General features: G+C 43.2%; 1 protein-coding gene across 3 annotated transcripts; it reads right to left on the bottom strand.

Moving 5' to 3' along the window:
* Positions 1-1,197: 1,197 nt before the first annotated feature.
* Positions 1,198-21,643, bottom strand: Trim69 (tripartite motif-containing 69). 3 transcript variants are annotated; one of them, NM_001013160.1, is given in 7 exon segments: positions 1,198-1,789; positions 5,660-5,784; positions 5,869-5,891; positions 7,065-7,298; positions 10,021-10,116; positions 12,055-12,531; positions 21,584-21,643. In NM_001013160.1, coding segments are annotated over 7 exon segments (1,500 nt in total). In that variant the 5' UTR covers positions 21,590-21,643; the 3' UTR covers positions 1,198-1,250.
* Positions 21,644-23,591: the final 1,948 nt, after the last annotated feature.

Below are 23,591 nucleotides of genomic sequence, written 5' to 3'. Positions count from 1 at the left end.
CTGGACCTATCTGTCACCTGCCTTTATTATTATGCATTTTTGATGTTTTCTTAAATAATTAAGAAAGGTATGTTTGTTGATAGGGGACAATACCAAGCAAAGTTCCAGGCTCAAAATGAGTTCTCACAACCATTTGATTGACGTGAGGTCCTTAGAAGACACAGGAAGGGGCTGTACTAATGGCCCAGTGGTCAGGGCATTCACTGCTCTTTCAGAGGACCCATGTTTGCTTCCAGCAGCCACATCAGGCAAGCTCACAACCATCTATAACTCCAGCTCTCGGGGACGCAGCATCCTCTTTGGCACTCCACAGGCATCATCCGTGTGGCAGGCACATGCTCGGATACATATGTGTGCACGGGCGTCGTGCTAGTTACTGAAATCATGTTGTAAGTGCACACATTGTATAGAAAGACGGGTTTAGCAAGGGAGTTTCAAGGAGAGGAAATAGGGCCATTTCACTGAGAGTACTGTGGGTATTGAGAACTGTGGACCTCAGAAGAAGGGACAGGCTGAAGAATGAACATACTGAGGAAAGTGGGGTCAAAGTGCTGTTTATTAAATACAGGCAGGACTGGTGAAAAGGGACAGAGTCAAATGCAGATAGAAATATGGGTGTGTTTTAATATAGGAGAAATAGGTACCACTTATGAATAAAGCAGGAGGAAGGAACTGAAAGGAGGGAAAGGAGCCTGAGATTTAATAGGCCAAAAAACATGTTGGGAGGATTGCAGGAAGACAAGATGATGAGCTAATTCGGGCCATTTTCCACTTTAGGTCGCCGGAGCAAATTTTCAAATTTAAAGCAACATGTTGTAGAAAACTGACAAGGTGGAATTTTATAATTAAATCCCAGCTCTGGGGGAAAAAAGATAATTCAACAGGAGTAAGAGCGCGGATGTGAAAATCCATCCTCTTAAAATCATGCTGGCAGCCAGTGAGGAAGACCTTTCAGGCCCAATCGAAGAGGGTTCCTAACATCACAGAATCACCTCGCACTTTGCTCCAGAAACAAGACATGAGGACTACACTCTGGGTACTCTTGTGTCTTAGAAGACCTCAGAGAAGCAGAATGTTATCTTGAATGGCTCCAGCAAAATCTGTGTGGGAAACTGAATTGTAAGTCGGTTTGTGAATCCTGCTTCCATTATTTCAGAGTTCTCCATAGATTGGAAAGAGAGTCCAGTGAAATTGGTGAACTATTTCAATACTTTAATAACGCCCTGAATTTATACAATAGTATAACTTAATCACTGTGGATGTACGATGTGCAATGGCTCTTTATTCTCCCCACCGTCATTAAGGCAGGGGCACAAGTAGGGGAAAAGTTTCTCCAGGAAAACACTAGTGAAGGTGTAAAGATGGGTCATGTTCGTAGCATTGTAGAAGGACACCTGCCCTCCCTCATAATCCAGGTACACACCCACCCTTCTGAGATCACCTAGGTTCAGACTGCATGAGGGCAGATCCAGGGCCTTTAGATCCGTTTGGTTCCTTAGTCTTAGAAGCCAGAATCCTTGCTCTGGAGTCAGAGGGCAGCTCCCCTTCCGAATGATAGACTCTCTGACGATTCCAATCGTCCATTTTGTCTTCTTTGCCACTTCTATTTCCCAGTACCATTTCCCAGAGGTGAAGCCTTTTGAGCCTAGCACAGCCACACTTGAATCAAACCTCTCTGGGTCATCAGGCATTACCTGTTTAACATCACCGTGGCACACACTGGTCCGGCTATTGGATAGCACCAGATTTGGATGAGCTGTTTTAGGATCCAGAGTTAGTTGAGATGGGCCTGGTTAGAAAATGAGATAGCAGGGAAGAGGAGAGGTGAATGCAATGTCCCACAGTAAGAAATACCACCATAGTGCTTTTCTTTCCCCATATGCACAAACCCTTAGCCAGGAAGGTTCTTGTATTCTTTCTCTCTTTCTTCTTCCTTCCTTCCTTTCTTTCTTTTTTAAAGATTTATTTATTTATTATATATAAGTACACTGTAGCTGTCTTCAAACACAGCAGAAGAGGGCATCAGATCCCATTACAGATGGTTGTGAGCCACCATGTGAATGCTGGGATTTGAACTCAGGACCTCTGGAAGAGCAGTCAGTGCTCTTAACCTCTGAGCCATCTCTCCAGCCCTCTCACATACTTTCTGTTGCTTGGTGTCCATTTTGCTATTTCCAGACATTTTTATCTTTAGGATAAAATCAGACTTTTCTCTGAAGTAACTTATGTTCTACTGAAGGAAAAATATAAATAATGTGAACCTTTACTAATACCAAAAGTATAAAAATTAGGTGAGGGTGCCCTAGGAAATCTTCCTAAGGAGAGTGTCTAAAGAGAGTGTCTCAGTTGGGATATTAACATATATGAGATGTTCACTTTGGGTACGCAGAGAAAGCAAAGGTAGATTAAATACAGGTGGTTGCTTGTGTATGAATGACTATCTGTTAGAGCTTGGTAAGAGGTACCTGGTAGAGATTGTGTTTGGTTTAGCATGCAGTGAGACATTGAAGCAGTGGTATCTGCCACTGCGCTTCAGAATTTAGTCCACAAATTATGTGCTTACCAGCCTGGGACAAGATAATACAGACACTGAGAGCAAGCATTAGAAATGTTTATGGAGATCTAACAAAGTAACTTTATGACAGTTGAATCTGGTAATTATAAAACCAGGCTTGGCTAGAGAGACAGCTCAGTGATTTAGAGCACTGACTGCTCTTCCAGAGGTCCTGAGTTCAAATTCCAGCATTCATATGGTGGCTCACAACCATCTGTAATGAGATCTGATGGCCTCTTCTGGTGTGTTTGAAGACAGCTACAGTGTACTTATATAATAAAAAATACATCTTTAAAAAAGATCTCCCCACACCTTTAATCCCAGCTCTCAGGAGGCAAAGGCAGGTGGATCTCTGAGTTTGAGGACAGCCTGGTCTACAGAGCAAGTCACAGTACAGCACTGTCTCAAAAATCTAAATAAGTAATTAAATAAATGAGATAAAACCAGGCTTATATTTTGTAAACAACCTTTAATTTCACATTTGAAAGTAATTAATTTATATTGTAGTCTACAATAATAGAATTCCATAACAGATGGATATTTTTTTAATATGTAGAAGCTAAGGAAGTTTGCTTCATATAAACAGAATAGGGTAGAATGATATTGAATAACAGGTACCAAAGTACAATGAGATAGATATTAATTTCAGAGTTTAATATCCCAATATGGTAATTGTAATCTGCAATAATTTATTATATATTATATGTACATATATGTTCCAGTGGTTTGGTTTGGTTTTGTTGGCAGTGCTGAACCCAGGGCTTTATACATGTTAAGCCAGCACTCTATTACTGAGCTACAGCCACAGATTCTTTTTAATTTATTTATTTTATATGAGTCCACTGTAGTTGTCTTCAGAGCCACCAGAAGAGGACATCAGATCCCCATTACAGATGGTTGTGAGCCATCATGTGGTTGCTGGGAATTGAACTCAGGACCTCTGGAAGAACAGTCAGTGCTCTTAACTGCTGAGCCATCTCTCCAGCCCCATAGGTTTTATTATATATTTTTATACAACTAAAAGAGCTCAAAAAGTGATAAATGTTTGAGGAGATATAAATTCTGTTTACTATGGTTTAATTTTTATATGTTGCATACGTGCATTGGATATCATATTGTATCCTATAAATATATACAAAAATGTGTCAATTAAAATTCAGTTGGAGCAGTAGTACACACCTGTAATTCTGGTACTCAGTAGGTTGAAGCAGAAAGATCCTAAGTTCAAGGCCGGCCTGAGCAATATAATGAGATCCTGATTTTGCTGTTGCTGTTGCTGTGGCTGCTGTTTAATGTTTTAAGTCAGGTAAATGCCTATAATCCTAACACTTTGAAGGTATAAACAACAGGATTAGGGGCTCAAGATCACTTCTGGCTACGTAAGCACTCTTGGCCAGCCTGGGCTACATGAGATTCTATATCCAAAACAAACAAACAGACAAACAAACAAAAGAAACCGTCCAAAAAGTAACTTGTGGCTGGAAAGATGGCTCAGAGCTTAAGAGCACGTAGTACTTCTTCTTGCTCTGTTTCTAGCACCCATATCAGACAACTTACAACTGCCCATATCTCCAGAACCAGGGGAACGAGTACCTTTTTCTGGCCTCTGTTGAAAGCCGCACTTAGGGAAACCAACTTATACACAGGCACACTGTTTTGTCCTGTCTTGTTTTGTTTCTTTAAATCCTTTTTAACAAGCATGGCTAATAAAGGATTGTTCACTTATAATTTAATGTTAAAGCAATCAACAAAAGTATGGTCAAAAGATTAAATATATCTTAGGAATGGCCAAGAAGCACGTGGAGAGGCTTTCAACCACTTGAGGAAGAAAAAGCATCGATAGTTTCTTATAAAATTAAATGGCATATCTTCAACCCCACAGATCCACACAACTTTATTTATAATATCCCTGAAGTGTGATCTAAAAGCTCATCAGCCTGGAGAATAGATAAACACATTATGATATATTCATTAAACAAATTATTGCTACGTGCAACAAAGGTGAATCAAAGGAAGCACCGTGCTTTGTACAGGAGTCGAGACGCACAATACAGTAATGTGTGATCTACATTAAATCAAACATTTGCAAAGATGTATCAAAAGTGAAATAAAGCAGATTAGCCAGCAGGAGGGACTGGAGCTACACAGAAAGAACTAACTGTAAAGAGACTTGTGGAAACTTTGAAGTGTGTGTGTGTGGGCGTGTGTGTGTGTGTACAGGTATGCCCATACATGTGCATGTGGAGGTCAGAGGTCTACTTTAAGTATCTTCCTCATCATTCTGTATCTTAGTTTTTGAACAGGTTTCTTGCTGAATCTGGAATTCACGCAAGACTGTCCAGCCTGCAGGTCTTGTCAGAGCTATGTTTTCCTACAACCTCATCCCTAGTGCTGGAGCTACAGTCGTATGCCACCATGCCTGGCTTTTTACATAGGCACTAAGGATTCAAACTCGGGTCCTTGTGTTTGCTCAGTGCTAAGCCAACTCTCCAACCCCCATCTATATCCTGATCACAGAGATATTTCCATGTTTGTCAAAACTCAGCATGTACACTGGGAATATTTAGGTAAAATAGGCAGATTCTGCCCTATTGATTATACTTCAGTTTCTTTCAGTGTTAGTCACCTGAAAAATGTAACAGGGATATATTTACGATTTTAACTAGGTTAATAACAAACAATAATATTATCTATACAAATTTTGTAAAAGCTATCTAAATTCTTATTTTATACACATCTTATCTAGACTATTATTTCTTTTTCTTGAAATAATACCACTTGTGTTATTTTGTCCTGTTCAGACCTTTGATATTTGCAAGAATTCATATAGCTGATGTAGCAAAACAGGATAAAATTGTGACTACTTCCACACCTTATAGATCAAACAAAATCATAGGCTGAGGAGTAATTCTAATATCAGACTTTTATATGTTATTAGTTCAAAGACACATATTCTTAAATCATAGCAGCAGGAGAAAAAGAAAAAAATTTTGTGACCAAACTCTACCCAACTCTGTCTCCTTCCTGTCTCAAACTAAAAAACCCTGGTCACAGATGAAATATAGATTATGGGCCATAGGAATCAATAGCTCATCCCCACTGTACCTGGAGAGAGAATGGACTGCATTTCCCTCCAGATGGTATACTGGATAGGACCTTTGAAGCGACCTAGGCTCAGCTTTTTGGAGATAAGCTGTCTGGGTACAAGTGTCTTCATTCCTTTCTCCATGCTGTAAGGAACACACAAATAGTTTATTTTGAGACATCCTCCAGTGGTGGAAGGAGGGGATAGAGTACCATGGAGAAACACTTACTTCTCTAGGAGCTTTGTGATGTCCTAAAAGAGAAAAGAAGAAACAGAGAAGTCAGATGCCTGCTCATCATCTCTAGAAATCTCTCTGGTTATACTGGTAACCATCCAGGTTTGATCATCAATATTGGCTTCCTTTAGAGAGGGTCCCCAGTCCATCACCAACAACAGTTTTCATTCTCTACAGGCTTTGCTAATTAGCATCCCAGTCTAACCCTTGATAAACTGACCTCTCATTTGCTAACCTTCTGATTTTCTATACTTCCAACTCTCATAGGAAACAAGAGAAGAGCTAGGAAGCCCACAGTTAAGGTCAACTTATTAAAAAGTGAGTGCTTCCAAATACTCCAACAAGAAAAGATCAGGAGCGATCCCAGGGCCAAGGGTAACCAAACTTCTGAGTGCTGATGTGATCACCAATGCTGCTATAAAAGTCAGACTTCAGGCAGCAAAGTTTGACAAAAAGCTTTTTCGATAGCTCAGTTTATAATTTCAGCAAGACCAAAACTCAACAAATACTATAAGAGACTTATTTTTGAAAAATAAATCTTCTATGTTCTTTATGGGAAAGTAAGAAAACACTGATTCATGTAGCAAAACTGTACTATTGTGTTTCATAGGAAGATGAAAGTAAAGCTTCCACTGAACAAAGTAAAAGCCGCTACTTATCTCCCACGGAACCTAAAAAGCACTCCAGTTAGTTGGGTTGGGTTGGGTTGGGTTGTATTGGGTTGGGTTGGGTTGGGTTGGGTTGGGTTGTATTGGGTTGGGTTGTGTTGGGTTGTATTGGGTTGGGTTGGGTTGGGTTGGGTTGTATTGGGTTGGGTTGGGTTGGGGTGGGTTGTATTGGGTTGGGTTGTATTGGGTTGGGTTGTGTTGGGTTGTGTTGGGTTGGGTTGTGTTGGGTTGGGTTGGGTTGGGTTGGGTTGGGTTGTATTGGGTTGTGTTGGGTTGTGTTGGGTTGTGTTGGGTTGGGTTGGGTTGGGTTGGGTTGTATTGGGTTGGGTTGGGTTGTATTGGGTTGGGTTGGGTTGGGTTGGGTTGGGTTGGGTTGGGTTGGGTTGGATAGGGCAGGATATGGTTGGAGTGGGTTGAGCTTGGTTAAGATTTGCTTTCCTTCCATCACTACCCACCCCCCATTCCCAGTTTCTCTTTCCTCCTTCCAAGTATACCCATAATCAATTGTGTTCAGAATCTCACTGTGAGGAAGTCGAAGGAGTTCTGCTGTTCCATCCGTGCCTGAATGTTCGCCAGCATGTCTTTGGCAAGGAGACACTGCTCCTGAATCTGGTTCAGATTCGCATCCATCTCCTCATTCAAGACTTTCCCCTCATCCCGGAGGTCATTGAGAATGTCCTTTTCTTTGTTGTGCAGAAACTGATGCAGCTTTAGAAACTCCAAGGAAAGGTTTTGTTGCAGTTGTATCTTGTTGTCCTGGAAACCTCCATAATCATCACCACGATTACTACTGAGACTAGCATTTGGGGATGGGCTTACACCACACCACATACCTTGGGCAATTCCACACAAATGACTGCTTACCATCAACATTCAGTTCTACCAAATAAAGCTCTTTGGGGGGCTTGTTCCTTCTTTCCCAACTAGTTTAATGGTGTAGGACGGTTGGTTTTGTTTTCAGTGCTTGGATGATAACCTGTGCTCTAATAAATAATGTTGTGGAGTCCATCAAACATCCTAAAATGAATACTAACAGTACTTTCCTAGACTGGCAAATCAGTATCTACTGAAGAATGCTCTTAGACCAGGGAGACCTATCCTTTAAAAATCAAAACTACTCCTTTTGCCAAGACCACATAAAAGAAACAGTACATAAAAAAAAAAAAAAGAAACAGTACATGAGTACATGATGAACAATGTACGAAGCACTAAAATTGAAAGTTGCTGCACTTGCAGTGTGTGTGTGTGTGTGTGTGTGTGTGTGTGTGTGTGTGTGTGTGTGTGTGTGTTCATGCGTGCACGCACACAGCTTCTTTCCTGGTGAACAATCTATATCCTGGTTTCTTGGCTCCTCATTTTCTATGTTTCCAATGACTTATAGCTTTTACCACTCATTTTCAACAACATATGGAATTTCATCATTCCCAGAAAATGTATCATTTCCGAAATGACTTTGTGTTCCAAGTTCACTTGCTCCCTGCTGCAGCACTGTTGGATCTCAGTGAACATTTGTGTTCATCCTGGGCATGGTGGTGCCTGGCTCTAATCCCAGCACTCAGAGAATCAGGCAGGCATGATCTGTATGAGTCTGTGGCTAGCCTGGTCTACAAAGTAAGTTCCAGGGCTGCCAGAGCTACCTGGAGAGACAGACCCTGTTTCAAGAGACTAATCAATTCATCAACATCAACTCTCTCTGTTTTATCCATAAGTGTATGTCTTCACGGCTTGTCTTACATGGCTTAGATTCCATGGACAACCATTACTGCACCCTTAAGGTAGCCTTACCTCCATCGTTTTCTCAACCCACGTGCTTCCAGTTTCCCTTTCTCATGATTTCCCAGTCTAACAAGCTTTAAATGTTAAAAATCAGTTAGTGTTCTATCCTAGGCTCACTGCACACTTCCCAGGCAATATCCATCCAGCTGCAGCTTTTGATCCTCCAGCTTTCTCCAGATTTTGAACTCCAGACTTCTAAACCCAAATGCTGCCTGATATCACTGTTCACTCCTCATATTCAATCAGTCATCGCGTCTATAGAATTTCCTCCCTACACCACATGTTCTTGTTTATCTCTGTATAATATCAAGTACCTTTGCGCTTGGCATGCTGCCCTGCAAGTTTTCGAACCATATGGTCCGCTGTTGTCTCTCTAAGCCATTTTCCACACGGCCATCAGATACTTTCAAAACGAAATGAAACTGTGGAGTGCTTACAAATCTTTATTTTTCACGTCACGGGACCAAGTTAAAAGCACTTCATTTTTTCCATACAAGGATCTGCATGACTGGGTCGTTTCTGCCTCCTCAGTGTTACCTTGCCTGGTGTGCTCTGGCTTTATTGGACTTGTTCTAACATCCTGTTTCCAGACTTTTCCCTCTCCCTTCAACACTCTTCTCCAGGACCCTTCTCTCATATTCATCCTACAGTCCTCAAAAAAAAATTTTTTTTTACAGTGAATCTTATGTGTCCCAGGCTAGCCTAAAATTAGAAATGTAGTCAAAGATGCCTTGAACTTCTGATCCTCCTTTTACCTTCTGAGTGCTGGAATTATAGGTGTGCGCCATCCCCAGTTTATGTGATACCAGCTCTAAAGCTCAGGGCCTCATGCATGCTAGGCAAGTACTCTGCCGACTGAGTACATCTGTAGCTCAAGGGACTTTTTCAGGTTCTCCTCTTGGATTTCTCTTCATTGCTGAGTTTTCCTATGGTACTAGTAGCTGTTCCTATGGTACTAGTCGCTGTTGTTATTTTATTGGTGTTGGTGGCATCATTTAATACCTGTCTCCCACGCTTGGATTCTAGGGTGGGAATGAATCTTAGTGACCCATTCAATAAGTATGTGTTGAATGTGCAAATATTGACTATAGCAGGTGAACTAGGAAATTGAACAAAATTATCTGGATGCATGAGGAACTCCATCTGTCTTTCTTTTCCTGAGGATATATATTTTTCCAGATACTTAGAGTAATTAACGAAGGACCAGAACTTCCAATTTAGCTCCCAGCCTAGAGACTGGTTTACCTAATTTTTACTATTAGTGCTTTTTTTTTTTTTTTTTTTGGTGCTCCTGTGAAGTCTATAGTGGGCAGGCATGTATAAGCAACAGCTCTGTGAACTTTGGAAACAGTTTAGAAAGATAAATCAGATGGGAGGATATAATATGAGAACCCAGGTTCAGTGGTACCTGGTTATAAACCAAGTTTTACTGGTAAAGTCTTTATTTTGCCATAGATGAAGGGGAAGACCAAGCAGACATCAATCCCACAATGTTCACCTAGCGACTGGACCATCTAAAGGCTCAGCATGTTAGAACAAAAGGTAATCTCTTCAAGTGATCAACTATTGGGAACCTTTTCCACCATATATTTCTTCCAACCTGTAGTGAAATAGCATTAATAGCCCAGGTACCATTTAGTATATCCATATAGCTGGAGTTACAGGAAGGGCATATTCCAGCAATACTTCATAAGCCCCTCACCTTGTAAGCAGCAATAGCATCTTTTTGCATTGTTCTGAGAGACTGAAGCTCCTTCAGGGTTGTCTGAAGTTGGCTCTGATAGATAGCAAGCTCCTCCTGCAAATATCAAATAGAATTAACCCAGAGCAACTCGGAAAATAAAAACATAAAGCACACCCTGGGGCTGGGGAGATGGCTCCGCAGTAAAGTGCCTGCCACACAAACCTGAGTACAGGGCTGGGCATAGCGGTTTACCCTTCTGTTCAGTGCTGGGGACACGGTGGGGACACAGAGACAGAGCTTTGGAACTTGCTGGCCAGATTACTGGTCTAGCCTAATCTGTAATCCCAGGTTTTTGTCAGAAGTCCTGTCTCAAAAAGAAAAAAAGAGAAAAGGTAGGCAAGTACTTGAGAAACACCCTAGGATTTTCCAGTGGCCTCTACGTGCATGTACACTCATACCTATAACAGAGATATCTGTGGGACAGGGCAGGGCCTGTGTGAACAACAGCACAGGAGGTAGGTGTGGGCAGGGCAGGCTAAACAAATGACAAGATGGGGAGTCCAGTCCTGGCTCCAGAAGAGATTCTGCCAGGGGATAGAAGACACCAGTGTTTGTTTGAACAGAGAAATTTTAACATAAGGAACTATTGCGTTTCAGGTTAGCTTATCGCTGGGATGGGTAAGAAGGCTCTGTGGGTGAGGGCACTCACTGCTAAGCTTATCATCCTGTGTTCAGTCTCCAGAACCTACACTGTGGGAGGAAAGAACCTGTCATGCCCACATACCTGTGGTAGGGCAGTGGGCAGGACAGCTACAAAGACACAGTGTGTTGGGAAATAAATAAGCTTCGAGGTGTCCCTTCTTTGGTGGTTTGGCCCCTATAGACTTGTACATTTAAATGCTTGGCACATAGGGAGTGGCCGTATTAGGAAGTATGGTCTTGTTGGAATAGGTGTGGGCTTGTTGGAGGAAGTGTGTCACTGTGAAGGCAGGCTTTGAAGTCTCATCTATGCTCAAGCCATGCCCAGTGGGACAATCTCTCCTTGCTGTCTGAAGATCAAGATGGAGAACTCTCAGCTCTTCCGTTACTGTGTCTGCCTGGACACTGCCATGCCTCCTCCATTATCATGATAATGGGCTGAACCTCTGAACCTGTAAGCCAGCCTCTATTAAATGCTTTCCTTTATAAGAGCTGCCTTGGTCATGGTGCCTCTTCACAGCAGTAAACCCCAAACTAAGTGTCTCCTACTCTCTGGAGTTCTCTCATATTTTCTTTAAGAAGTCCGTATCCTCTCACGTATGCTCTTGCTATAAACTATCTTTCCTTTCCACTGTGTCATACTCCTGTCCATCGAGAATTGTGGCCAGGGCTGAGGATGTAGCTCAATAGCACGATGCTTGTTTTGTGTGGACCACACCCCGAGTTCAGTCCCCAGCACCACTGAAACTAAAGCAGTCAGCAAACTAAGACACAGAAGCAGGTAAGTTCTGCCATCCTGTCGGGGGGGGGGGGGGGGTGGCTATGGCAACTCTGCAGTTCCACCCTGGCTATGCTGTTTACCCACTGGAACGCTTCTGTTTACCTTCCGCCTTTCCAAATGGATCCCAGTTCTAGTCCCACATGTTCTCTTCATTGTGTATCCCCTGACCATCTCAGAAATCCTCAACACTCAGGAGTCACAAATGTGACAGCTTTAGCTCTCGGTAGCGTGTTCTCATGTCTCAGGAAATCACAAACGTGACTGCCTTTAGCTCTCAGTAGCGTGTTCTCATGTGCTCTGTCTATTGTTGTGCTCAGTTGACACTCTGATAACAGGAACACTAGCCTATCTGTTCATGGTTTACCCAGTGTGACTGAAGGGGTCAGCCATGGCTCCTTTACAGCTCCTCTCCTGTGCAGCATCTCTAGAGAAATAACTTTCCAAGGTAGATTGTATTTCTGAGGACTCTGAGCTTTCCTCATTATTTAAAAAAGGGGACTAGGTCAGAAGAAAGAAGAAACCCTCTAAAAGAATTTTCCTAAGGAATTCCATAAGGCCCAAGGCTCACACACCGTAAAGAAACGGACGGCTTCAGAGATTTGCAGGAAGTCCTTAGACTGGCCCATGGACAGCCGGGCATCCTTGCACTGAAAGCAGATCATTTTCCCGTCTGGCTTACTGAACAGTTTCAGGTTCTCGCCGTGCTCTGGGCACTGGGGATGGCCCTTGAGCAGGGGTAGCCTCTTAATCTTCTCCACCAGCTTCTCCAGCACCAGGTTGAACGTGCAGTTGCTGTACTGACACAGCATCTTACACTCGGGGCAGAACGTCTCCTTCGCCTGCATCTTCCAGTAGTTTTGAATACAGGCTTGACAGAAGTTGTGGCCACAGGTGAGCATCAGCGGGTCGCGGAACCAGTCGTTACACAGCGGGCAGTGCAGCTCTGTGGTAATATCCTGTATCACCACTTTGGAGGGTAAGTGGGTGCTCGGATCACTCACTTCAACATAGTTGCCTGGATCAAAGTTGGAGGGGGGCCTAGAAGATACCTTTGGGAAAGAATAAAAGTAATTAAAGTTCTCTTACTGACCAGTTCAGTACACAAGATATATAGACTCCACTCCTAAAGGGGCCGAGAATCGATCCAGCTAAAGCGCCATGATCACTTCTTTGAAAATAATGCAATGGAGGCTGGAGAGATGGCTCAGCAGTTAAGGGGACCCATAGTCAGTTTCCAGCACCCACATCAAGTGCCTCAAAATGGCCGGTGACTCATGTTTCAGAAAACCCAACCCCCTTTTCTGGCCTTCACAGGAACTGCACTCATTTGGACAAACCCACATACACATCATTTAAAATAAGTACAATAAAATAAAAATTAAATTAAAAAAGAAGCCAATACAGTGAATTTAATGTTTCCCAACATCATAGTCTGTGGCACTATTTTAAGTTTTAATACACACTGAAAGCGGGAGAAGAAAATAATCAATCAAAGATACATATTTTGTTCTACATTCTTCTCTTTACTGATCTTCTCCAGTTATGCACTGAAAGGTTTACTTCGAGTTCCTGTTTCATTGGTTACTTTTACCTTCTGTAGCACACATACCTAGAAATGCAGTGTCTGGGGCATCCTGAACACACATTTATGGTTCCATTGACGTCAGACTACACACTATTCTCAGATATACGGGGAACATTCTCTAAGACAGACCATATGTTAAGTCACAAAACGAGCCCCAGTGCTTTTGAAAGGATTAAGGTCATGTGAAGTGTGTGGTGGTAGTTTGAATGAGAACGGCCCCAGGTTCATAGATTTGATCACGGGGGATTAGGAGGAGCGGCCCTGCTGGAGAAAGTGTGTCACTGGGGTTGGGCTCTGAGGTTTCAGGGACCCAAGCCAGGCTGCCTGCAGATCCGGATAGAGAACTCTCAGCCACCCCTCTCACACCTTATCTGCCTGCGTGCTGCCATGCTTCCTGCCACGACAAAAATGGACCAAACCTCTCAATGTAAGCCAGCCCCAGTTAAGTGCTTTACTTTGTAAGGGTTGTCATGGAAATGACAACTTCTCACAGCAATACAACAATGGCTACGACAGTGCCTTCTCAGACACTGCAGAATGGAACTAGAAAGCAAAACAAGCAAAATGGGGAACCCACAAATCTGTAAGAATTGAACAACGTGCTCTTAATCACCCAGTGGGTCAAAGAAGTAAAGTCATAAAACACTTTTAGGTAAATGAATTAAAAAATGCAGCGTACCAAACCTTGCAGTGCTGCGCTTGGGTCCCTGAAGTGTGTCCCTGTGAACTCTGACATGGAACACTGATGTTTGCCTAACACAGACACGCCCTTGGCTCAGTCCCTAGGGCCAACAGCATCAACACGAAGAAAAAGAGCTCTGTGCCCAACATGTGCCTGTACCTCCAGCTACCTGAGATCTGGGACAAAAGGATTACTTAAGCCTGGGGATTTTAGCCCCACGTGAACAACATGAAAGGATCCAGCCTGTGAGCTCTCAAATGGGCTCGGAACACAAGTCAGTGATGTGCGCAGCATGCCTCAGACCCTGGGTTTGATCCTTCAGCACCGTAAGAGTAAGTCAGTGAGTAAATACACAAACACAACACATAACCTAACTTTCCCTTACAGATCAAGTGGGAAAGCACAAACTAAACAAACCACATCCAAAGCTAGCAGAGGGAAGAAAACAGTGGAAGTGAGAGCCACGGAGAACAGTAGAACCAACAAGACCCAAAGTGCAGTTTGCTGGCTTTGACAGCATGAGGGTGTATGTCGGTAATAACACATTTAGGATGCTGAGGCAAGAACGTTGCCCATAGCTAGTCTGTGCCTAAAAAATAAAAGTAATGCTCTCAGTGGGTAGAGAATCTACAAAATTGATTAGTTAAATTATAAAAGAAGAAATCACTAAGATTTGAAATGGTTTTATTACAAGTCTCACATAAATAAAAATCTTATGACACTACTATACACAATTGTATCTAGGTTACAAACAGAGATGGTTCTAGAAACATGTTAACAACTAAAACCGACTCAAGAAGACATAGGAAACCTGAACATCTCTATAACAAGTAAATACATTTTTTAAATAATAAATTTAAAACTTCAACAAAGTAAAACCCAGGACCTTGGTTAATTCTATCAAATAGTTAACAGATTACTACTAATCCCTCTCAAATTCACCCAGAAAATAGAGTGGTACTTGTTGACCCTTTATATGAAGTTAGCGTTCTCCTGATAATGAAGCTAGGTAAGTAAGAAAACAGACTAAGAAGGGAGGTGACTAGCGGCCACCAGTGAGTGGCACCACACCACTGCAGGCTATCGTCTAATCTGGGCCTAGTGTGACCTGACCCTCAGAGACCTGAGGCTTAGCCCAGGCAACCTCATCTGCTCTGAGGTGAAATAGCCCTTCAAGTGCTGCCTTGCTTGAGTCACATGATCAGGTGAGGAAGGCTTTTACCCTAAACTCTTTGCAAGGCCTAGTTTTTTCAGGAGCAGCTTAAGTGCCTTTTAGGCTTTCCTGGAAACAAGATGTTGTCTCTCCAAAGCCAAAGGCTCTGACTGGCTCCAGTGTTTCCATCCGACAGTGACTGTCAGGGGTTACACGTAGTAGGTAATGCACAGTGAGAAACCTGGCAAAACAGGAATTCAGCTCTTTAGTTTCTGAGATTTTTTGGTAATGTGTATTTAATGTGTATGTATGTTTGCCCTCCTTTATCTATGTACACTTCACGTATTCAGGAACCCAAGGGGGCACAGGACCTCCTGGAACTGCAGTTTACAAGCAGCATTGAACCACTTATATGGGCAGGTCCTCTGCAAGAGCAGTAAATTCTCTTAATCCAGGAGCTATCTCTCCAGCACCGGAACATCAACTCTTAATAGAAACCATTGCCGTGATTAAGAGAAGCCAAGTGGTAGTGTCACATGTCTTTAGTTCCAGCACTCAGGAGGCAGAGGCAGGTGGATCTCTGAGTTCCAGGTCAGCCTGGTCTACAGGTGAGTTCCAGGACAGCCAGGGATACACAGGAGGACTAACTGATGGCAGAACCATAGATGTTGCTTGGGCTGGATGGCCCATGCCTATAGTCATAGCTATCAGGAGGTAGCTAACAGGAGGACCAGTTGTTAGTCACTGTCACCATTGGCTATATATGAGTTCCAGACCAGACAACTACACAGATCCCCGCATTGTATATAGCTGGCCTGGAATGTAACTGGTCACTATGTAGACCAACTAGTCCAACTTACCTGGTGAGGCCCTGTCTTAAAAATAAACAGGTAATGGAGAAATAGCTCAGTAGTTGAGAATACTTGCTACTTTGCAGAGGACCTGGATTTGTTTCCCAGAACATACATAGTGGCTCACAATCCTATGTAACTTTATTAGCAGATCTACTGCCCTCTTCTAACCTGTGTGGGCATCAGGTGTGTGCATAAAACACATACATGTGTGCAGGCAAATATTCATACACATAAGATTTAAATATTTTAAAAATAAAGAATAGGGCTGGAGAGATGGCTCAGTGGTTAAGAGCACTGACTACTCTCCCAGAGGTCCTGAGTTCAATTCCCAACAACCACATGGTGGCTCACAGCCATCTGTATTGGGATCCGATGCCCTCTTCTGGTGTGCCTGAAGACATCGACAGTGGACTCACATACATAAAATAAATAAATAACTCTTTTTTTAAAAAAAGTAAAATAAAAAATAAAGCTGGGTGAGGTGGTCCAGGCCTTTAGTTCACCAGTTGGAGGCAGAGACAGGCAGATCTTTGAGTTCAGGGCCAGTCTGGTCCACAGAAGTGATTCCAGATTAACCAGGATTACAACAGAGAAACCTTGTCTCAGGAAAAAAAAAAAAGCAAAACAAAACAAGACCAAAATAAAATATAAAGAAAGAAAAACTATTTTTAGTTTAGTTTCCCTTTTACAACATAAAAGCCAGATTACATAAAGGAAGAAATAATTTGAAAATTCTAGTACTTTTAGGGTCTAGAGTCTAAAATAAAAGAATTCTCACAACACAAACAAAAAAGATTAACAGCTATTTTTTAATGGACAGATAACCTGAATGGGCCTTCGTCCAACAAAGACGGACAGGCGGTCAGTACCTGAGGAAGAGTCTAATACCTTTAGTCATTAGGGAAATTCACCTGAGACTTCTGAGTGTATTATTCTCACTGTATCTCACAACGAAATATGACTTCACACTCGAATTGGTACAACTTTAAAAGGCACATGCTGGAGGCAGGAGAGCGGGCTCAGAGGTTAAAAGCACTTGCTGCTTTCCCAGAGGGCTTGAGTTCCTTCTCAGCATCCACGTGGCTGCTCGCAACCATGTAAAAACTCCAGTTCCAGGGGCCTCATGCCCTCTTCCGGCTCCAGTGGTGCCAGTCACACATGAGGTGCACAGACAAATGTACAAGCAAAACATCCACACACATTTTATAAAGCACATTGCTAATGAGACTGTAAAATAGTGTAGCTATTTTTACAAAAATGGAAAACATTTTTGTACTTCCTCAAAAAGTTAAACATAGGTGGTGTTAGCACACTCCTTTAATCCTAGTAACCAGGAGGCAGAGGCAGGAGGATCTCTGTGAGTTAGAGGCCAGCTTGGTCTACAAAGTGAGTTCCTAGATAGCCAAATAGAGCTAAATAGTGAGACCCTGTCTCAAAAAACAAACAAACAAAAAAAAAAAAAAAGCAAAGCAAAAATTAGAAACAAACCACCACAACAAAACCTATGGGCTGAAGAAATGTCTCAGTTAAGAGCTTGCTGTGTAAGAATATAGACCTGAGTTCAGATTTCCCACAACAACATAAAAAACCAAGTGTGACTATGTCTTCCTGTAACCTCAGTGTTGGCAAGGCAGGGGACATCTGTGGGGCTTGCTGGCCACTAGGCTAGCCAGAAAGCAGTGGGAAACCCCCATCTCAGGGAATAAGGCAGAGGGCGATGGAAGGCAACCAAACCTCCCCATCCACACTTATGCGTATGTATACTCGCATACATGAGCATATCCCACATTCATACACACTGTATCATTACGGTGGACTGGGAGTGTTGCTCAGTGGTTAGGGTACTTGCCTAGAATTAGTAAGAGCCTGGGTTCAATCGCCAGCACCACAAAATAATCCCAGAACAGATAAACAAGCCCATACCAAAGATCACATGTTTTATGGTTTTGTTTATATAAAATATCCAACTTAGGTAAATACATAAGAGACATCTAGGGCACATGGGAGAAGGAAAGGTGGGAGTGACTGCCTAGAGGAAAAGAGATTTCCTCTGGGGATGACAACATTTTAGGAAGAGGTGACTGTCGTGCATTGTAAATACACTAAATGCTACTGGGGTGGGCACTGTAATATAATTTGTTACATGAATGACCTCTGATTCCAAAGCCTGAATTTGTATCGTGAACAAGAATGCTGCACTGTATGCTACACAAGGCTATTACCTGATAAAGAGTCACCAAAGTTGTTTCAGTCGCAGCAGCCGTGGAACTGATGCTGTTCATAAGCACCCAGGGCCCGCTTGCCCTAGCTCCGGCCTTCCACTGTGTTAACCCCAGCCTCCGGACTGGGGTTAAACCGGACAGGAGCCACCATGCTGTGCTTTCAGTTTCTTTTCCGGAAACACCCACTGGGCGCAGATGGGCGGGCATTGGAGAGCCTTGCTGTCCTCCCATTCCCTTATTCATGCTCTCCAGGACCACGCGGCTCTCTTTCTTTGCTCTGAAAAACTTTATCCCTTTCTTATTTTATAATTGCCACTAACTTTTCCTTTGTGTGTATTGGGAGGGATGGGGGTGCTGGTGCTGGAAGAACTTTAGGTGTCATCCTCAGGAATACAGTCCACCTTCTTTGAACAGCATGTCATTGTCCTGGAGCTCACCAGTTAGGCAAGGATTTTGTGCACTGAGCCCTCCCTCCACCCCAGTTTCCTTGTTTCTTCAGATATGAGTGAGGGAGGTGAGTTCTTCCCCAGTGGGCTATTTAGAAAAGACTTACACGAACAAGGAGGCAGGTCTGTAATTGAGGTTTACATATTTTTGTTTGTTTGTTTGTTTTTCTTTTTTTCGGAGCTGGGGACCGAACCCAGGGCCTCGTGCTTGCTAGGCAAGCGCTTTACCACTGAGCTAAATCTCCAACCCCTACATTTTTTTTTTTTGAAACAATGTGCACATAAGCTCTCCCCACTAGGATCAGTGTCTCATCCACTCCACCTCCCCACCAGGTGGATTCTGCCTTCCTCCACCTTGCACCTTTGTGACTGGGGATCTAGGAAGGCAACTTTTCTGTTCTCATGGTCGTTTGTTGTTGCCTCGTAGGATGAAGCACTTCCTTTGGAAAATGGTGTCACTCTGTCTTTATGCAAGGTTTGCATCCCTTGTCCCTCACACATTTTGTTTGGCCTTTACTGTATTTTGTAGTCTTTCCTAAGCTGGTACCGGAGCTTCTTAAAGTCGTAAAGGGGTTGTCTGGCATTTTGCTTTTTGTTTTTCCTGTCTTTTTCATTCTCCTTGAGTTGTTTGTTTGGGACAGGGTCTCAAATTATTGCCCAGGCTCCCCTCACACTCAGAAGCTTCCTGCCTGTTCCCTCCAAGTGCTACGGTTACAGGCATTTGCCAGCACTCGTGGGTCGCACCTCACAGTTTTGATTACAAAGAAAGACAGGTTCTTTTGAAGGGGAAACCATTGCTTTTATTATTTCTCCATTCAAAAACAAAAACTTAATTTTTCACTAGCATTTTTCCAACATTTCTATACATTGAGGGAAAGATATGCATGTGTGTGTACACATGTATATGTGTTTAGGAGAGAGTTGTGGTGAGGCGGGGTGGATTTCAGCGTACTACACCACCTTGACAAGACAAGTAATGAAAGCAGGACATCCAACATCCTTCTCCTAGCCTCTGTGTGAGCACACACACACGTATGCACCTGGACACTCACACGTGTCTGTATGATCATACTCTCTGTGGGGCCATTTCTCAAAGAATATGTATGAATTGAGTTTCTTTGCAGCCCATAGGAAAGGAGACTCAAAGCCAATGTTTATATACAAAATAAACAATTCTATGTCATTCTTTGTAGAGTTGACTTTTTAAATTACGATTTATGTTCAACATCTACCAAATGTGTTAGTTTACGATAACTGCCGTCCCCACAGTTTATGCTACAGGGTCAGGCCTGCCCATGCCAGGTGGCTTCCACTTCCTTTCTCAGACCACAGACTTCTGAGTCATTTCTCAGGCTGTCCAGCAACTGCTACCTAATGCAAAAGATGACTACACAAACCAGAGTCTCTCATGAATCTGAAAACAAACTACAGGAACAACTGCTGAAGATCACCGTGACACAGTGTAGAACACAAGACGTCATTAAAGAAACATAGTGAGATGGAGGCCAGTCTGGTCCACATATCAAATTCTAAGACAGCAAGAGCTGAGAGAGAGAGACCCTGTCGGAAGGAAGGAAGGAAGGAAGGAAGGAAGGAAGGAAGGAAGGAAGGAAGGAAGGAAGGAAGGACAGCAGAAGCAGGATCTGGCATATACATTTTAAACAAGAAGCAAAAGAAATGGAGAGGTGGCAGGTAGAGTCAGTTCATTGACAGAGTTACAAAGAACAGGGCTGGAAAGACTGCTCCATGGTTAAGAGCACTTACTGCTACCTTAGAAGACTAGAATTCAGATCCCAGAACTCACAAATCCCTGTGATTCCAGCTCCAAGGGATCAAAATCTTCTGTTCTCCATGGACAGTCACACACACACTCTAAAAAAGCAATTATAGCCTAGTGGTGGTGGCGAACACCTTTAATACCAGCACTCAGGAAGCAGAGGTAGGCAGATCTCTATGAGTTCAAGCCCATCCTGGTCTACAGATCAAATTCCAGGACAGCCAGAGCTACACAGCAAAACTTTGTCTTAAAAAACAGCAGCACAACAATTATAGAGAAAACAAGCATTAACTACTTCAGTGTCCTTTGATTCATTGTGTATCCTTATGCCTAACACATAACCTCGCTGTGGCGTGTCTGAACCTTTGTCCCTTAAGCATGCTCTTGGTCTCTACACTCCTGAGATTCTATCCTTGCCCTGATTGCACTATTACCCTGGTTTTTGTTTTGTTTATTGTGTTTTGGTTTTTTGCCATGAGTAATTTTCATTCCTCTTTCTATCCTCAGTATCTTCTCTGGCCTTCTTCTAGCTCTATACTCTCTTCTTAACAAGTGAGTGACTTCATGACTTCATGTTCAGCCTCTATCTACATAAGTAAATCCTAAATCTGTACCTCAACCACTCAGCATTAATTTATTTGCATATAACATATATATTTATTTATGTGAGTCCACTGTCACTATCCTCAGACACATCAGAAGAGGGCATCAGATCCCATTACAGATGGTCGTGAGCCATCATGTGGTAGCTGGGATTTGAACTCAGGACCTTTGGAAGAGCAGTCAGTGCTCTTAACCACTGAGCCATCGCTCCAGCCCCTTTAGTTTTAAGGTGTTTATTTAAAACGTTTAACTGGGCTGGTGAGATGGCTGACAGGTAAAGACGCTTGCCTCTAAGCCAGACGACCCAAATTCAGTCCCTGAATCCACATAGTGGAAGAAGTAAGCCCACTCCTGCAGATTGTCCTCTGACTTCCACACATGTGCACATCCACACACGTACACAAAATAATTTTTAAATGTAATTTTAAAAAACGTTTAACTGTACCTCTGTTGTAAATATAACATACCAATACCTATAGTATGAAAAACTGTTATAACTAATAATTTTTCATCTAAAGATAATAAAGTTATATTAATAAAGAGGTAAGCTTTTGTATGATGTTTATCTTAATTATTTTCAAAAAGTTATGGTGGACTTTCTTACTTTCTTACCCACATGTCTAATTTCTGTTTATCCAGAGGCATAGAGAGAGTATAGAAGGTAAAGGCTGTATGTTAAATATCTCCTTGATTTCTCTTCTTGATCCACAGTCAATACCCCATTCCTGTTTTCCACCCTGTGTCTGGGAGACTTGCTGGGTTCTTAGAGAATAACTTACCTCCATGAAGCTGGGTCATCAGGCCACCAGGGGGCAGAGTCAGGCAACTTGGCTTCGCTCAGTGAGCCCAGGATGGCAGCAGACCAAGAGTTCTGGGCCTGTTAGTATGCTAGCAACGGACTCAGAGCCCATGAGAGGAGGAGGAGGAGGAAGAGAGTTCAGGAGCTGGAGAAGACAGGCAAGACCAAAGAGAGAGATCGGGCAGGTTCCGTGACAGTTTGTCAGTTGCTTTGATCATATTCGCTTAAGAGATAGACAAGCTCTGACTGAATTGGAATGGCCTGCCGACCCCTTTTATTAGTTTATTTGGGATGGGGTTCTTTTAAATTTCAGGTGGTAATCTAATTTTTTAATGTTTAATCTTGTGTGTGTGAGTATGCATGCTCACACTCGTGTGCATATGTGTCACATGTGGAGGTGCCCACAATGGCCACAGAGTTGGATCAAATTCCCTGCAGCTGGAGTTACAAGTAGTAAACTACCTGGTGTAGGTGCTGGGAGCCAAACTGGTCCTCTGCAAGCACCATAAATGCTCTTAATGGCTGAGCCATCTCTCCAGCCCTGGTAATATAATTTTAAGATGTGCAGATCTCACTTCCAGTTAGGCTGCTTGAGGAAAGGGGAAACAAACAGCAACATCAGCTGTACGCCTGACCCTAGAGGCAGGGCTTACTCCTAGCCGGACCGGCCATCTCCAGACACCGAGGCTTTCGTGGGCAGCCGTTTCGCTCTCACTGGCCTCTTGGCATCTACTGAAGCAGATCTGACAAGTAGCAGGGTCTGGAGTTGGGCCATAAGAGAACAGGGCAAGATACTGTTCACACAGCTTTCTCTAGCACTTTTAGCTTAGAGATTTGCACCCAGATCATGCCCAAGTCTTGGACCCAGCAGGTTTGATGTTTTGCTTACAGTAATTCTAACTCAGGATATTGCCTTGAGTGGTTAGTGTCTGTCTGCTATCCTGCCTTAGCCTGCACCACAGCACGCCAGAGCTAGGGACTGCCCACATAGGCCTTACTTCTCTGGCTTTGCACAGGCTGCCCCTTCTGCTAAAGGCATGGTGTCTGCCAAGAGAGTAACTGAGAAGTCTGAGCTGTCTCTATGCAGCAGCACCTAGCGCCTGCTTCTATCATCGCTCTGGTTATACTGCGTGACCTCTTTCATTAAACCTCTCACTTCTCAAATCTCATCCCTCAGAAACTGTGAGCTTCTGCTGAGGAAGAACTGTCTTCTTAGGCCCCAGGCCTACCACGCTATCAATATGTAGTAAACGCTGGTTGAGTGAGTGAGAGGATGAGTAAGGGGCCCTGTGGATGATCTGCACATTCTCCGTCTGTTGTTTTATTATATTTCAGAGTCGTTGTTGTTGTTGTTGTTGTTGTTGTTGTTGCTGCTATCGTTGTTGGTTTGTTTTTTGGTTGGTTGGTTGGTTGGTTGGTTTGGGTAGAGTTTATTGCTGTTTTGTGTTTTGGTTTTCGAGACAGGGTTTTTCTGTGTAGCCCTAGCTGTCCTAGAAATCACTATGTAGATCAAGCTGGCCTCAAACTCACAGAGGTTTCACCTACCTCTGCCTCCCAAGCGCTGGGATCAAATGCCCTGCATGCGTGTTCTGTTTCTGTGTTTGGTGCTAAGCTTGAGCTTACCATCTTGCATGTGCTAGACAAACGCCCTAATCCCTGGCCTACCCCAGCCTTCTCTCCAGTGGACGATTGGCAGCAGCTGCTCTTCTGGCTTGTTAGCAAAAAAAAAGAGAGTGGTTCATTCATAAAAGGCAGTCTCCTAGCAGGAAAGCCAGGGTGCGTGGTAACACCACACTGCCTGCCTCTCTGCCCTCCCTGGACAGCGTCTGGTGGAGCCAGATCTGGGACCTCCACAGAAGAAAGGATGTAAACCCCAGGAGCTGTTCATCTGCTGAAAACTATGGGGGTGGGGGTGGGGTGGGGAGGCTCTTCTCTCCAGTGCTGCCTCATTAATGTCTTCTGTAACTCAAGGATTATCATGATGCTGG

The sequence above is a fragment of the Rattus norvegicus genome, chromosome 3 (genome assembly GCF_021556685.1).
Source record: "Rattus norvegicus strain SHRSP/BbbUtx chromosome 3, alternate assembly SHRSP_T2T, whole genome shotgun sequence".
NCBI classification, from domain to species: Eukaryota; Metazoa; Chordata; class Mammalia; order Rodentia; family Muridae; genus Rattus; species Rattus norvegicus.
This window is presented reverse-complemented; position numbering and strand designations above follow the sequence as displayed.